General features: G+C 34.7%; 1 protein-coding gene and 1 long non-coding RNA gene across 2 annotated transcripts; one reads left to right on the top strand and one right to left on the bottom strand.

The window, feature by feature from the left end:
• Window positions 1-4336: 4336 nt before the first annotated feature.
• On the top strand, window positions 4337-5005 carry LOC132164746 (uncharacterized). Its single transcript, XR_009438413.1, has 2 exons — window positions 4337-4575; window positions 4657-5005. It is a non-coding gene; the product is annotated as an uncharacterized LOC132164746 (long non-coding RNA).
• Window positions 5006-5727: 722 nt separating this feature from the next.
• On the bottom strand, window positions 5728-14203 carry LOC132164251 (proteasome subunit beta type-4-like). The gene is made up of 7 exons (XM_059574722.1): window positions 14116-14203; window positions 11521-11594; window positions 11103-11179; window positions 9799-9928; window positions 9476-9635; window positions 9197-9382; window positions 5728-6050 (listed from the first exon to the last, which is right to left on the bottom strand). The coding sequence occupies exons 2-7, from the start codon at window positions 11586-11588 to the stop codon at window positions 5937-5939; spliced, it is 735 nt and encodes a 244-aa protein (XP_059430705.1). The 5' UTR covers window positions 11589-11594; window positions 14116-14203; the 3' UTR covers window positions 5728-5936.
• Between the last annotated feature and the right edge of the window lie 776 nt (window positions 14204-14979).

The raw sequence follows: 14979 nt of genomic DNA, 5'->3' as shown, positions 1-14979 counted from the left end.
CACAGAGCCTCAAGATTCAAAAGGGCAGATCAAGAGAGAAGACATAGCCTTATTACAAGCAACAAAAACAGGAAATAAAATGGACAGGGAAAAAAAGGAAGGTGAAGAACAAATATAGGGAAACGGAAAAACAACAAAAAGGAAGCCAACAAAATACAGGAAAAAAAAACAACAGGAAAGAGCACACTAGGCGGATGACAGCAGCTGGAAGAAAAGCCAATCACGTGCTTGCCAGAAACCGAAGCGAAAGATGGCATTGGAAGCTCATCGCATAGGGGAATGTGTGAAACGACCCGGCAGCAGACGGTGGACGGCAAAGCAAGCACGGAGGATATCGGCGGCACACTCAAAAAACTGGGGGGAGAGCTTGAGTGAATCCCCCAAGAGTGGCACCCACAAAGTGTGCCAAACAAGCAAACAACAACAAATAACAAATACACCAAGAAAAAGGGCAAATAACAGGCAAAACAAGGAATAGAAATAAACCACAAAACAAAACAGAAAACAAACCACAACCGGAGATACGGATCCGGTGCAAAAGGTGGGATGGACACGAACGGATCCGGCGAGCAAGATGGAGGGGCACACATTGAGGTGGATCAGACGTAGGACGGAAGGAAGATCGAGCTTTGACAAAACCGATCCAAAGCCAAGTCCGACCCAAAAAAAGACACAGCAAAGAATGATGGCAGTGGAGGAAGGTGGCACGGTGGAGAAAGGCTAGGCAGACACAGCAGCGAAGAAAGAAGGGCTACACCAGAGAACGGAACAAAGGAGGGAAAGGGGTGGCAGAGAAATGGAAGAACCGCAAAAGCCAAGGGGGGAGGGAGGAAGCAAAGGAGTTAGGGGCATTAGGTAAATAGGCTAACTTACAAAGTGAAGAGGGCGAGGGGAGGAGGGAGGTAGCCAACGCCCATCCCTCCTCCCCTAACTAGGGATTTCCTTACCTGTGCAACGCTCGAAGAGAAGAGCTAGGGTTTTTCCAATATCTCTTTTTCAAAAGTAGTTTCTAATGCCTATGCATATTCCTATTCAAGTTATTACGGAAATGACAATGTCTCTTTTAAACTTTTAATTGAAATAATAATTCTAATTACATATAATAACTTCTGAGGTTTATCTATAGCTTGTTATTATCTTGAGTCTGAGAGTCTCTTACTATCTCAAACTTTTATGTGTTCTAACAAGTGGTAAGTAATTCAAAGCATTCTTACATAGAAATATTCTAGATCTTTTAGCAATTAATGACAATAATTAATAACCGGTTATATATATATATATATATATACAGGATCCTCTGGATATTATCCCGTTAGTTATATTGGATGGGTATTTTTGTCTTTTTACTTTTTGAGAGGACAAAAAACTCCTGCAATATAACTAACTGGATAATATTCAATTCAAATTAAATGGGGAGGATCCTAATTCATATAGTATATATATGATGACATCTTTTTTTCTTTTTCTTTTTTTTTTTTTGAGAATCCTAAATGTATTAATATACATATTAAATTGACTAAATATATTAATACATAATAATTTGATTTATATTATTTGTTTCCTTATTTGATTTGGACATTAATAATACTTAATTTATTGAATAATTTATATATGGAAAACTCTTGAAATATAATTAACATAATTAATGACCAATTTTTTAAGAAAAAATCGTTTAAAAAATTATGCCTTAAAAAATTTGTTTAGCCTTTTAAAAAAAAATGAATTCATGCCAACTATAGATAGATGAATACTGGAAGCGAAACAATCAATGAAATAAAAATTTTATAGCAAAATGATTAACAAATGTGATATGAATAATAATGTTCAATCACAACTTTAAAATTGAAAACGCTATCACTTCATATACAGGATAATAACGGCATTTACTTCTCGCAAAAATGCAGATGTAGATACCGACAATCATTATCAGCAGATGGGGACATATATCAAATGGATGCATACCGACAAAACAGTCTTCTTAAACTCTCTCTCAAATAATTGTGAGGTGGCCCACCTTTCTTATCATCCTCTGATGAATAAGCACCACTACAAGGTGGCCAAAGAGTGTACACTCACTTTGAAATCGTAGGATTGTAGACTAGCAGCCTACGGCATTTCTTTGCTTTTTAATGGAAAATTGCACTCGTAGGCTATGTTTGCCAATCGAATATTTTAATATATTTAATTGATATGAAAAAAAAAAAAAAGTGAAAAATTTTATTTTGTAGTAATTTTTTTATTTATTTAAATAGTAATAAAAAGTGATAAATGTGATGTAAATAGTAAACATATTATAACTAATTTTGAGACAATTTTGGTTCGATCCGATCCGGCCCTTCGCCAAACACAACTCAAGAGAATGGACTGGACCAAAATTGTTTAGGAATATGTGATTGATTGATTTTAGTGAAAATGTTTTGTAGGAAAAAATGAAAAAATATATCTTATATGGAAAAATGTAAAAATTTTGTTTTTTAATGATTTTTTTATTTGAATAATAATAAAAAAAAATGATTAATGTGGTATAAAAAGTAGGAATGTTGGAATTAATTTTGAAGTGAAAGTATTTTTTTTTTTTTGGGATTGAGGAAGAGGCTGGTCCAACCTCTTGGCAAACGCTGCCTAATGTCGTCCACAAATTCTTCCCTAAGCTTTTGATGCAATGTAAAATAAAATAATACTTAAAGTCAAAAAAAAAATCAAAAAAGAAATTTAATTTTTAAAGTGATAAATCTATATATTTTTTTTAATTTAAATTTTTTTTTCTCAAATCGTCATACTTCTATCAGAGCTTGCTTGTCCTCTCATCGAAAAATATTTTCAGAATAGATTGGGTAATGAACCATTATCTACTCCTTGTTAGTGCAAAAGAAGAGGATAACTTGAGGCTTTGAAACTAGCGTGAGAGAATGCTTTGTTTATGGAATTTGGATCTTTCTTCGGTTCAAAAGAGAGTATCTAATTAATTATAGTAGATAGATATTTTTATCATCTCAAAAAGAGAAAAGACAAAAATATTATTTTACTATAACTAATTAAATACTTTTCAGTTTAAATAAAATAGAAAGAATTATGTTCCTTGTTTGCTAGGCTATAGCCTACATCATTCCTTCATGTATCTCTCCCCATTTGCTTTGCTGGGAAAATCCTCCAAAACCTCTTGCCTGTCTTGAAATGGACACCAAAAAGGAAAAACAAAAAAAAAAACAAAAACAAAAACGTGGGGTATTGGGATAAATCAGTGAACATTGGTTGAAAGGCACGCATGTATTCAACTTAATTGCTTTTGATAAGTCCCTTTTCAGCTTTTCTTACACAAAGGCAAAGAGCTGGCCGAGGGACGAGCAATCTAATAATGATGACTTCGGTTCATGGACATGCCACGAAATCAGGCAAAAAGAGAGAAATGATTGGGTTAATATTTTTTTTATTTTCTTTTATAAATTAATTAGCCACCGTTATCGAAGCTAATTTCTGAAATGGCACCAAAGTCTTTTCAGATAGTACGAAATGACGTCAAAGGGGTGACATCAGAAATAGGCTTTAAAGGCATGCAATAAATAAAAGATCCTTTAAAATAGGCTTTAAAGGCATGCAATAAAAGATGGCCTTTGTTTGTTAGGCTGCGGCATAGTCTCACGTTTTTCACGACACTGTTTCTCAATTAGTGCCATCTGACGATGCTGCAGTGAGACACGATTAATTATGTATGTGACAAGTTAAGTTATATTAAAAGATAATAAAGCCTTTATGAGACAAGGGAAAAAATTGAAAATATTTGTGTAAGCCGTAAGGTGTTTTGAAGGGGCAAAATTAGAATTATGTACACTTTTAATTTTCAAACCGGATATTACATACTGCATTAGTCTGTTTAAGCACAAATCGTACCAAATACTTCGGCGCCACTCAGAGGTGTACGGTACATATAAAATGAAGGGGTTTGCCAAACACTCTCAAAGACAAAAAAAAAATTCTTTTCGGATGAATTGAAAAGGAAAAATGGCAAAATTGTAAAAAATAAAATAATAATAATAAAATAACAATTTTACCCTTCTAAATAAAGGGATCGATCCTTTCGGTTAAAGAGACAAACAAAGCAACAAAAACAAAAACATAATTGCGTGAGTGAGTGACTGACTGCCCGAACAACAACATGCCTCTCCAGCAGCACCATATACATACATAGATAGTGCCTGCCCCTTTTGGGTGGAGCCCAGTGTCTATAAAGTTTCGAATATTTTTCTTTTTTTTTAAATGATATGAACAAGATTTTCGTCTATATATAGAAACCATATTGTCTATGCCGAGGCTTATCCAAAGAAGATTCATTAGTAGTTTTAGTTCCATAAAACTTGGGCATTATTAGAAGCTTCGTCGCCAGCAGAAACTGCATTAGAAGGTTCGCTACGCAGGAGAGATGGCGCCGTCGCCCAAAACTGCGCCCTGGCCCTACGAAAGAGGCGGGGGTGGGGGTGTGGGGAGGGAGCCAGCGTCATCTGTCTTGCATAGGAAACCTTACATGTTCAACAAGCCAGCCGAGCCGACTCCCTAATTTTGAAGCCTAGCTACTAGCTAGTTCGGTGTTTCCTATATATCCTTTTTCTGTTCCTTACTTTTTTTTTTTCTGTTTTTTTTTTAACTGATGTGTGCTTTCAGGTGGAATGTGGGGGGGAATTGTGTGAATGAAGCCCTATTCGAATTTGGATGTGTATGCAAAACAATCTTCTCTTCTTTTTTCTTTCTGGGAGCAGACAAAAAGTTATATCCATGCAACAAGTCTACCACATGGCCTTGCTGCGGGCAGAAATGGCGCTCGTGAAACAAGTTTGCAGAGTACTTAAAAGTAACTATTGTAAAACTGTCATAAACTAAGCGATATGATTTGGCAGTAAAAATTAAAAATAATTCAATGGTGATTTTTATTACAACATCATCCGAGTTATGACAATCGTATTATTGTTTACTAAACAACATTTCTCACTTTTTAATCATGGGTTTCACACAAGATTTGCCCCTAATTCTACCATTGCATTGTAACATAATTCTCACTTTCTGTTCATTCATGTCACACAAGATTTGCCCTTATTCCGCCCTTGCATTATAACATTGTTTTTATGGTGAAGTTCATTTAATCTCTTCAAACTATTATCTTAATGATAATTTACCCCATAAACTATCAATTGCGATAATTTACACCCCAAATTACCAAAACAATGACAATGTACCCACAATTAAAAAAAAATTATGAAATTACCCTTACTAAAATAAAAATAAAAATACTACATTTTAATTTTTTTTTTTTTCAAAATTTAAGAGTATTTTTGTCTTATTGAAAATTCTATATGGGTAATTTTGTCATTTTAATAGTATTGGGAGGTACATTTTCATTATTTTGATAGTTTAGAGGTAATTTGTCACAATTGAATAGTTTGAGGAGTAAATTATTTTAGGTGGTAGTTTGAAAGAGTAAAGTAAACTTTACCCTTGTTTTTATTATTATTATTACAAGTGCTGATCTAACTAATTTTTACTGTTATATCATCAAGTGACATAATAATTGTATAACAATCTATTAATTAACATTATTCTTTAAAATGCAGAGGATTCCATTACGACAGTTTTGACCCACATGTTGTGTCATACCTAGTAGATAAGACTAGATGTGAGAAACAGAATTTTTTTTAATTTTTTAATTTTTATTTGTGAATAAAGAAATGAGAAACATAATTGCAGGGGACATCCTGGTCAAAGCCAAATTCTTGTGATTAGCAAACTTGTAAAAAAACCAGTCGGGCATTTGTGAATTTAGACAATCATTCTATTAATGACAAAAAGGTCCGCTTAACTTGGAAGTCCAACAAATTTTACAAATAACTCGAGCACAGTTATAATAAAAACGTGATAGCCAGCAAGACAGCTCTATCCAGCTCTTGCAGCTACCAAGATCCCTCGGCACCCACTGTTGGGTTCTCGAAAGCAGAAAATCCCCAGAAAGTCTTCAATGCGTACGGTGGTGAAATAGTTACACCCTCTTCTGTGATCTTTGCTATCTGCAAGTTGCAAAATTCACATATATGTTAAGAATGACTCAGAAAAATACCACATTCAATTATTATAATCTTAAGAACTTTTCTTAGTTGGTCAGGGACATATACTTAAAGGGTCGAAGAATCATTTGAGTTGAAGTTCATTGGCCAAATTAGATTTACAATTCAAAATCATATTCTAGAAGATAATTTAAATATAGAACGGCTGAAGAACAATTGAACTAATTCAGAGATTTGGGCCACCTTTATACAGAACTGCATATAGTTGAATATCTATGTACAGAGAGAGAGGGTTCAATAGCTAATTCATGTCACATTCACAGAAAAGATCAAAAGATGGAAATGCTTCCAAAAATTCCAGTAGGCTATCTACTAGTACAATTTGGCATTATTATCTGATTCAGGTTACTGAACATTTAAGTTCAGAATGGCAAACAACGCTCAACAAAACATTAATTTAAAAAACATAAATCTACCAAGACAAGGAAACAATAATCTACTTCCCAATCCTAGATCAAGAGAACGTCAAAACTAATCAGAATGACCCTACAGGTACTACGAAATGTGTGCAAAAAGGAAGATGGTAGATGGTCGTCCATAATCAAGTGCCTGAACACTCCGCCATAAGAAGCAGATTGAATTTGCTGTCTTGCTCTCATCATAACCCATAAAGAAACACAATGAGCCTCCCAAGCACCAAGACCATTCTAGAGAGAGAGAGAGAGAGAGAGAGAGGGGAAAGGTAAAGGAAGACGTAGAATACTGAACCTGGGAACTACGTGCCCACTTTGAACATGTTTCACCTTTACTTGTAAAGATACATGGATAGATAATGGGAGTAGGGGTGGGCAGATTAATCGATTACCGATTATCGACAGATTACCAAATTTAAGCGAACCGATAATAACCGTAACCGATAATTATCGGTCGGTAATCGGTTAAAAATTTTATACCAATAAGCTTATCGGTTGGTAATCGGTCGGTTAATAATTTTTTATAGAAAAACCGATATGACCGATAAGAACGATAAGTTTTTTAATTTTTAATTTTTTATAATTTTATATTTATATTTATTTATATTTAAAAAAAAAAAAAAAAAAAAGCTTTACTAAGCTATTTTAGGCTTTAGCCCAACAAAACGTATTTGAACCTCCAAAACAATTAATTTTTTGCTCAATTAATAACCAGTTAAAAGCCCACAAAAACCCAAACCGATTTAACCGACCGGTTAACCGATTACCAATATGACCGATAATTTTTGGTTAACATTTCTTATCGGTCTGTAATCGGTTAGGATTTGGTTAACCGATAGCTTATCGGTTAACCGACCGATAAGCCCATTAATGGGACCAATATGACCGATACCCAGCCCTAAATGGGAGTGAGCATATTCCACAAGCTTGGACAGTAAGAATAATGAAAATCTTCACCATCTATTATAAATTCTAGGAATTTCAAAAAAGCATGTAGAGGGGAAAAAAAAGAAATAAAAATAAAACTGAGTTCCAAAATCTTGTCACCCTTTTTCTTGTTTAAATATTTTGCTAGAATATTGGCTCTACCTCATCATTGCCTAGTAGTCAAGATTCATATTAGCAAAAACTTTCTTTTCTAGCCCTTCTTTTAGCTTTTTGCAAGAGTAAAATTCCAAAGGAAAACCACCACAAGTTGAGACAGCAAAAATATTTAGTCCTTGGTCAGTGATTTAGAAACTGTCTCTAAGGCTCAAGAAGATTTCTACCAGAATGAGGTTGAAACTATTATGACAATTAAATCCAGAAGAGAGGGAGTGAGAGAAAAGAGTTCACACATTTGAGACAGGATTTCATTAATTCCTCTAATTCTTCAAAAAGAACATCCAAAGGACATCCCATTTTAAAATTTTATATAGAAATACAATATAATATGAGAATGAAAATACTCTCTTTCAAAAAAAATATTTCTTCGTTTGAAATGACTATTATGAAAATGGCAAAAAATTAGTGATATTCTAATTAAGGTATAACAGAAGTGACATGAATTTTTAAATAAGAATCTTGTTGGCTTTTGAAAATGTGAGAGCAATATAGGAAATGGAGCAAGTAGAACTTCCACTTTTTAAAAGTGGATATAATTTTGGTTTTAAAAAGAAAGGGGAATATCTTCAATTCAGAGGTTGCAAAAAACCCTTGTTTTCTGCCAACCACTCAACAGCTTACACCTCAGCTTATTGCAAAAAACCACAATGAGAACAAAACGCCACATTATTCCTCCCAAATTTGAGCAGCCACCAGCGTCCGCCTTACGCCGCCGCCAGCCTCCGTTTCTCTCTCTGTCGGCCATGTGGGGTGGCGCGCGGCCACCCCAAAACTGCTGGGGTGGCTCGCCAGCCACCCCATGGGTGGCTGAGGTGGCCGCACGCCACCCCACGTGGCCGATGGAGAGAGACAGAGTCTAGCAGCGGTTCCGACAGTAGCGTATGGCGGAGGCTGGCAGCTGCTCAAATTTGGGAGGAATAATGTGGTTTTTTGTTCTCATTTTGATTTTTTGTAATATTCTGAAATTGCTGATGTGTCAGCTGTTGAATAGTTAGCAAAATACTCTTTGTTTTCTGCAACCTCTGTATAGCAACAACTCTCAAAGAAAGACATTTAAATTGGGATGGAGTAATAAAATTCAAACCACAATTTCACAGAAATAACAAAAGCAATCAACGGTTCGATTTTAATTTGTTGCAATCGCTATGCAAGTAGAACTTCCACTTTTTAAAAGTGGATATATTTTGGGAATTAAAAAGAAAGACATCAGCAATTTAAATTGGGATGAAGTAATAAAATTCAAACCACAATTTCGTAGAAATAACCAAAGAAATCAACAGTTTGATTTTAATTTGTTGCAATCCTTATTGATATTCCACACACAACCAAAATTGAACATTAGATCTCTAATTGAAATTTTGATATGGAAATAGAGACTAAAAAAGAAAAAGATATGGATAAAATGAGATACAGAAATTTAAAACATCCAGAGAAGTTGCAGAATTTCGTCCAACAACTATAAAAAAGTTTAACTGTTTTCCGGTAATATCATTGTACACCTATAACTTAATTATTAAGGGTTTTAGAAATTAAAGGACATCTCAAAGCCAATTATATAAGGAAACAACAAACCTGAAGCTTGTTGATAGCAGACCGGTCACGATATAGAAGTACACGCATACATTTCTCCAGTAACTTAACACCATCTTCAAAACTCAAGTTCTCATGCCACTCATCACGAAGAAGAGGCCGGGCAAGGTGATTTCCAAACCCAGTTGCTACATGGTTATCCTCAAAATTTACACCTATCATGCTAACCTGGATAAGAATCACAACTACACATCTGAGTAATATTCTTAGATGCACATACGAAGCTGCAAAGCATCAAATAAAATGATCAGTTATGTCTACCATGCCAAGGTACTTCTGCCCATTTTTCACTCCACCAAGAACAAGTGAGTTCCACAGTGGATCAAACTTGTTGCGCCTATTATACATCACACGAGTTAAATAGCTGTGCACCTCTTTAGGCCCAAAAGAATTCCCATCATCCCACATGTTGTCATACAGGCTGCAAATACCAAACCACAGAATTAAGAATCTCTCAGCAAAGAAGGTACAAACCTTGCAACAACAAAAAAGTTCATTTTCACATGACACCAAATAGTGTTGTTGTATAAAAGGTGCAAACTTTCCGCTCCATCCATATCTCTTCCAAAACAATCAGTACTTACATAAGCTCATCGAGATAACGTAAAATCTCCTGAAAGTCACTTATTTCCCCGCTTGCACCAAGAAGAGAATGTTTTCCAACAGCCTTCAATCGCTCCACACTCTTGTATCTCAGGGTAGACCCATAGGAGCCTGTCAGTTAATACATTATTAACATGAAGCATCTATGATCATAAAGAAGTTTTCAAAATGTTATTTAAAACATGAACCAGTTAGTCTAGTGGCATAAATGATATGAGATATGTACCAAAAACATATATTCTAAAATGGATCTAAAGATTCAATGTAAAATTAGTCTAAAGCTATCCACAATGAGGGGTCAGGTGAATTTAAGGAATATGATGGGCATCTGGTTATTAGATATTCATATGGACATAATCATTACGGAAAGTATACAATGTGTCTCATGCATGTCTGGGATAAGAGGAAACAGATTTGCAATAAAAATTTCAGTATAGACAAAAGCAAGTAGCCAAATAAAATTGCTTTAGACTACTAAAAAAGGAGGTCAGAGCTCTTAAAACCAATAAGTGCCACTTAAAACCTTGACTAGTGATCCCTACTCACTCACTGAAGTGCAAGAGTACAAAATCAGACAAGAAATTACTTGCTGAATCAATAAGAACGTAGGAAGATGACATAACAAAGTTGAAAGGAATAGTCTTAAAAAGACAGTACATAAGAGAGTTTTGAAAGGAGTAGCCTTTTTCCCTAAAGAAATAAACAATTAATCAAAATACTGAAAACAAGATAAATAGAATACTTCCTTCTCAAATGATATTAATAAAAAAACATGAAGCCTACAAGAACAGAGCTCTTTCCTTTTTCTTTTTTCTTTTTTCTTTTTTTTTTTTTTTTTTTTTTTTTCAATCATGACAAAAAATCATAATTTTTGAAGTTTCATAATTACAGACACTGTCATGGCTAAATTTGATATCATTTATTTCTATCTATCACTTAAAATAAAATATCAATAGAACAAGTATTAGGCAAACTGAAAACTGTATTCACACGTCTCAATTGCAATTTGACAATTTCAAGAGGGAAAACAATTACATGGACTCAGTTTTTTTTTTTTTCTTTCCAGTTAAATTCAATCCACATATATACACACGAGTGCGCGCGCACACACACACATAGATATACCTGCATGCATATATATATATACATCCATACAGCCATTGTTTTCTCAGCAGCCAAATGAGGGTATATGTTCAAGAACAAAGTTAATTTACTCGAAAATACTTTAGCAAAAACAGAATTATATGAAAATTGCAATAGAGGATGAGTGAGTTTAGCATTTAACCTCCCATATCAGCAGCCATAAGAATTCCATCTTTGTATTTCAGAGCAACTACGGACGTCCCAGTAACATATGGGTACCTAAACCAACCCAAAAAACATTAAAAAAAAATTAGGGTTAGATTGTTATTTTTCTACCTAAACTAGCAATTTGACCTAGCACCCATTACAAGACACCAACTCCAAAGAATTCCCAAAGAGTAATGCTCTATACAAGACAAGTATCCACTTTCCATCCACCAAAGTTGATGTGGCGTTGTCCCCTCATAGCATTTGTTAGATGGAAATGGCTTTTTTTGGTTGGGGGACTACGCCACATCAGCTTTTGGTGGATAGAAGATGGACACTTGTCTAGTATATAGCATTACTCATTCCCAAATCCCAAAAACCTAAACCCTAAATCCACATGCACTGATACATACAGAGTTCTTTGAGAATCAGCTTCAGAGCCCACTAGGCTATGCTGCTTGGCAGCTTGGTTTGAATCCATCGTCAACTACAGAGAGAACAAAGAAGATGCACTCAGTTAGAGACCTGATTTAAAAAGGAAAAAAAAAAAATCAATGGACTTAGGCTCTATTTGTTTCGGCATAAAATCTTTTTTATCAGAAAATGTTTTTGGTTCACTTGAAAACATTTTCCGGCATTTGTCTCATACAGAAAATCAGCAAATATTTGCATTCAAGCATATTAACCTATAAATATCAATTTTTATTCACAACATAAAAATACTAATATAAAACTAAAAAAATCAACCTAAAAATTATGTTTAATTAAAATATCTCATAAAGATAGAAACATCTAGGATTTCTAGGATTTACATCATGCAAGTTAATCTAGGATTTACATCACTGTATTACATCATCATTCCAAGAAAGCATACTATTTTAAGATTTTGCTGGGTAACTATAGCAGTGTGCCTTCTCTTGACTGCACAAATGACCAGAGAAAAGGCTTCCTCTCTCCAAGTAAGAGATACAAGTATTGGATAGAAAGAGTTTCCAATACTAGAAATGACTTCCACAGAAACAGAGCAAAAGGGATAACAAAGAAAACACAAATATGAAAAGAAATGTCATGCACAATTTGAAGGTATGGTGCAGAAGTACTGCTGAGCATCTTCATATTCTCAAGTCTCCCATTTGCTATCACTAGAAAGAAGGGTGACACCAAATTCTTGACAAGTGCACAAATCAGAGTTTTAAAATACAGCTAAAAACTGCATAAGCTCAATGCCCTGACACAACAAAAGATGTTCTATAAGTAAAGATGTGATAGATGGCACAATGACAGTTGAAAAGGCCAGGTAATTATTCAAGCATCTTCATATAGAAACATAAAATAGTTTAGATCCAATGGTAGATACCCCATGATATCAACGTCAAATGCAGCACATGCAAATTATTAAATGACATGAAGTCATTTGGGTGTCCAATCAGTAGCCAAAATAGGAAACATACTGATACATGGTTCGGCAGCTAATCCACAAAATGATAGGTAAAGATAAGGTTAAGAGCAAACATAACAGACCTCTAGCCCAAAAAGAATGTCATAATTATTAAAAAAGAAGAAAATAACATAAGCCATACTCGGCATTAGCAGATATGGTTTTCTTGCTCAAATCAAAGCACGGTGGACAATACCAGTGTGATATGAGTGACAGGCAACATTATGCAATGGATGCCAATGTTTAAACTAATGCAAAGTCCCTTTCTAACCAACCTTGTCTATAACTCAGAGAGAAATCTATAGTTGGACAATCAAATATGCTCAGACAAAAAGGACTCAACTACTTAAAGCATGTCATTGATTCTCCAAACCATTTCCACTATCCATTTATTCATATTTCTCTAGAAGCTTAGCAATTGGAAATAACAAAGGAGGTTTCTCTAATTACTTTACTGAGATTTGGATCTGTACCAGTGCATAGACTCGTTCAATTATTTTAAAAACCCCCCACAGCACACTGAGAGAGGAGAGAGCCCAAAAAAAAGGACATTTATAGAAGCTAAGATCTCTGCAACCGTTAACAGAAGACACACAGACACGGAAAAAGAGAGATTTTAAAATTTTCGTGCTGTGGTGTTCATTTTGTTTTCTCTATTTCTTAAAGACTATCAAGGAGTACTCTTCGTCATGCAAAAGTACCTCCTTACTTCGCTCTTTCAGGTGCTTCTTTTTGTCAGATCTCGATTCTCCAAGCCCAGGAATCAAGCACCAACAAGCAACTACCGAGTCTTGCACTTCTTCGTTGTCTCCAACTCAAAGTTTCCATTTTAAGAGAGCGACACCGCTCTGATTACTCGGTTTTTCTCTTTTTCTTTTCTCAAAAATAAATGAAAAAATAATAATAAAACAATTAAAATAAAAGACCCGTAAATCAAACTACCCAGTTTAGTACAGAGCACAAAAATATAAACCTATGTTCTTCCCTTGAGTTTTCTCAGCAAACAAACGGAAGTGAACAGTAAAAACCCAAAAAGGAAATAACCAAGAGAAAGAAACCCAGTAGAGGGAAACAACAGAAAGGGCAAAAAAAATAAAAAAATAAAAAAATAAAAAAAAACCTTGGCGAGATTGACGTAAAAGAAGAGGGGCTTTTTGGCGTTAGAGACTTGGATGCGATTCCTCTTGTTGGACGACGAGTCCGTGACGTAAAAAAATAGCATTCATACAACCAGCAATAACCCAAACAACAGCAAATCAAAAAACCCAAATTCAGTACTTCAAAAAAAAAAAAAAAATATTCAACAGCTACCAAACGAAGAGCTGGCCAAAAGAAACCAAACATTTTGAATCCAAACAGAGAAAGCTAGACTCACACAACCAATTCAACAGCCACCAAACATTTGCTCACCGAAAATGACTAAATCTACAGATACAAATCCACAGATCAAAAGCTTTTTTCTTACTCTAGAGAGACAAAAATCTAAACCTAACTCTAAATCCGATGCGGTAGCGAGCTAGGCTTCGAGAATGAAGCTTCAGAGTGATCCAACAGAGAGATACGAGAGTACCTGAGATGCAGAAGCCGAAGAGATAGAGAGGAGCTGCGCGGTTTGGAGTTGAGCGAAGGGAGAAGAGGAGTACCGAGTTCCTGAGTTTCCTTTCCCTTCGCTCAAGAAATACTTTAGATGGGCTGCTCCGACGCGGCCCAGTTGTACCCGGCCCAGCTAGTACAACTAATGGCCCATGGGCTGCGCTCAACTGGACGTTCAAAAGGTAAATAGAGAGCTCTCTCTCAATTTTTGTTTTTCTATATATATAGTTGTTGAAAGCGGTAATTTTCTTTTCCTTTTTTTTTTTATGAAAAATTATAATTAAATTTGAACCGTTTAAAAACTATAATATATATGTTATAGTGTTTTTTTACAGCACCTAAGTTAAATCCAAAAATTTATTAAAATTTTTATTGTACAAATAAACAGTAGAGATTGTCATATTGGAGGATTAACTCTAATTATTTGTTTATTCACTCTTTATTTTTGCACAAGAGAATTTTCAATTATTCTTTTAGTTTACGAAGCTAAATTCGTTGTTAATATATGCCATTGCAACATGCTGTGAAAAAAATAGTTCGATCAATTGCAAAAAAAATGTAAGCTTCTCTTGTATACATGTCTTCATTTGTGTACATGTTCAATAGTTTATTTTACACGACTTCATTTGTATACATGTCTAAATATTAACCTTTACTTCCAACAAAGATACCATGATAGCGGGATGATGTTTTCCGGTGATAATGCATGTAGCTTACCATTTATATGCATGTCTAAATTTTAACCTCTACTTTGGCTAGGGTGTACATGCAGGCAGATATTAACTGCATGTATCTGCTATGTACATGCAAATGCGGTTATCAAAAGCCACTATCCACATAT

The sequence above is a fragment of the Corylus avellana genome, chromosome ca10 (genome assembly GCF_901000735.1).
Source record: "Corylus avellana chromosome ca10, CavTom2PMs-1.0".
NCBI lineage: Eukaryota > Viridiplantae > Streptophyta > Magnoliopsida > Fagales > Betulaceae > Corylus > Corylus avellana.
This window is presented reverse-complemented; position numbering and strand designations above follow the sequence as displayed.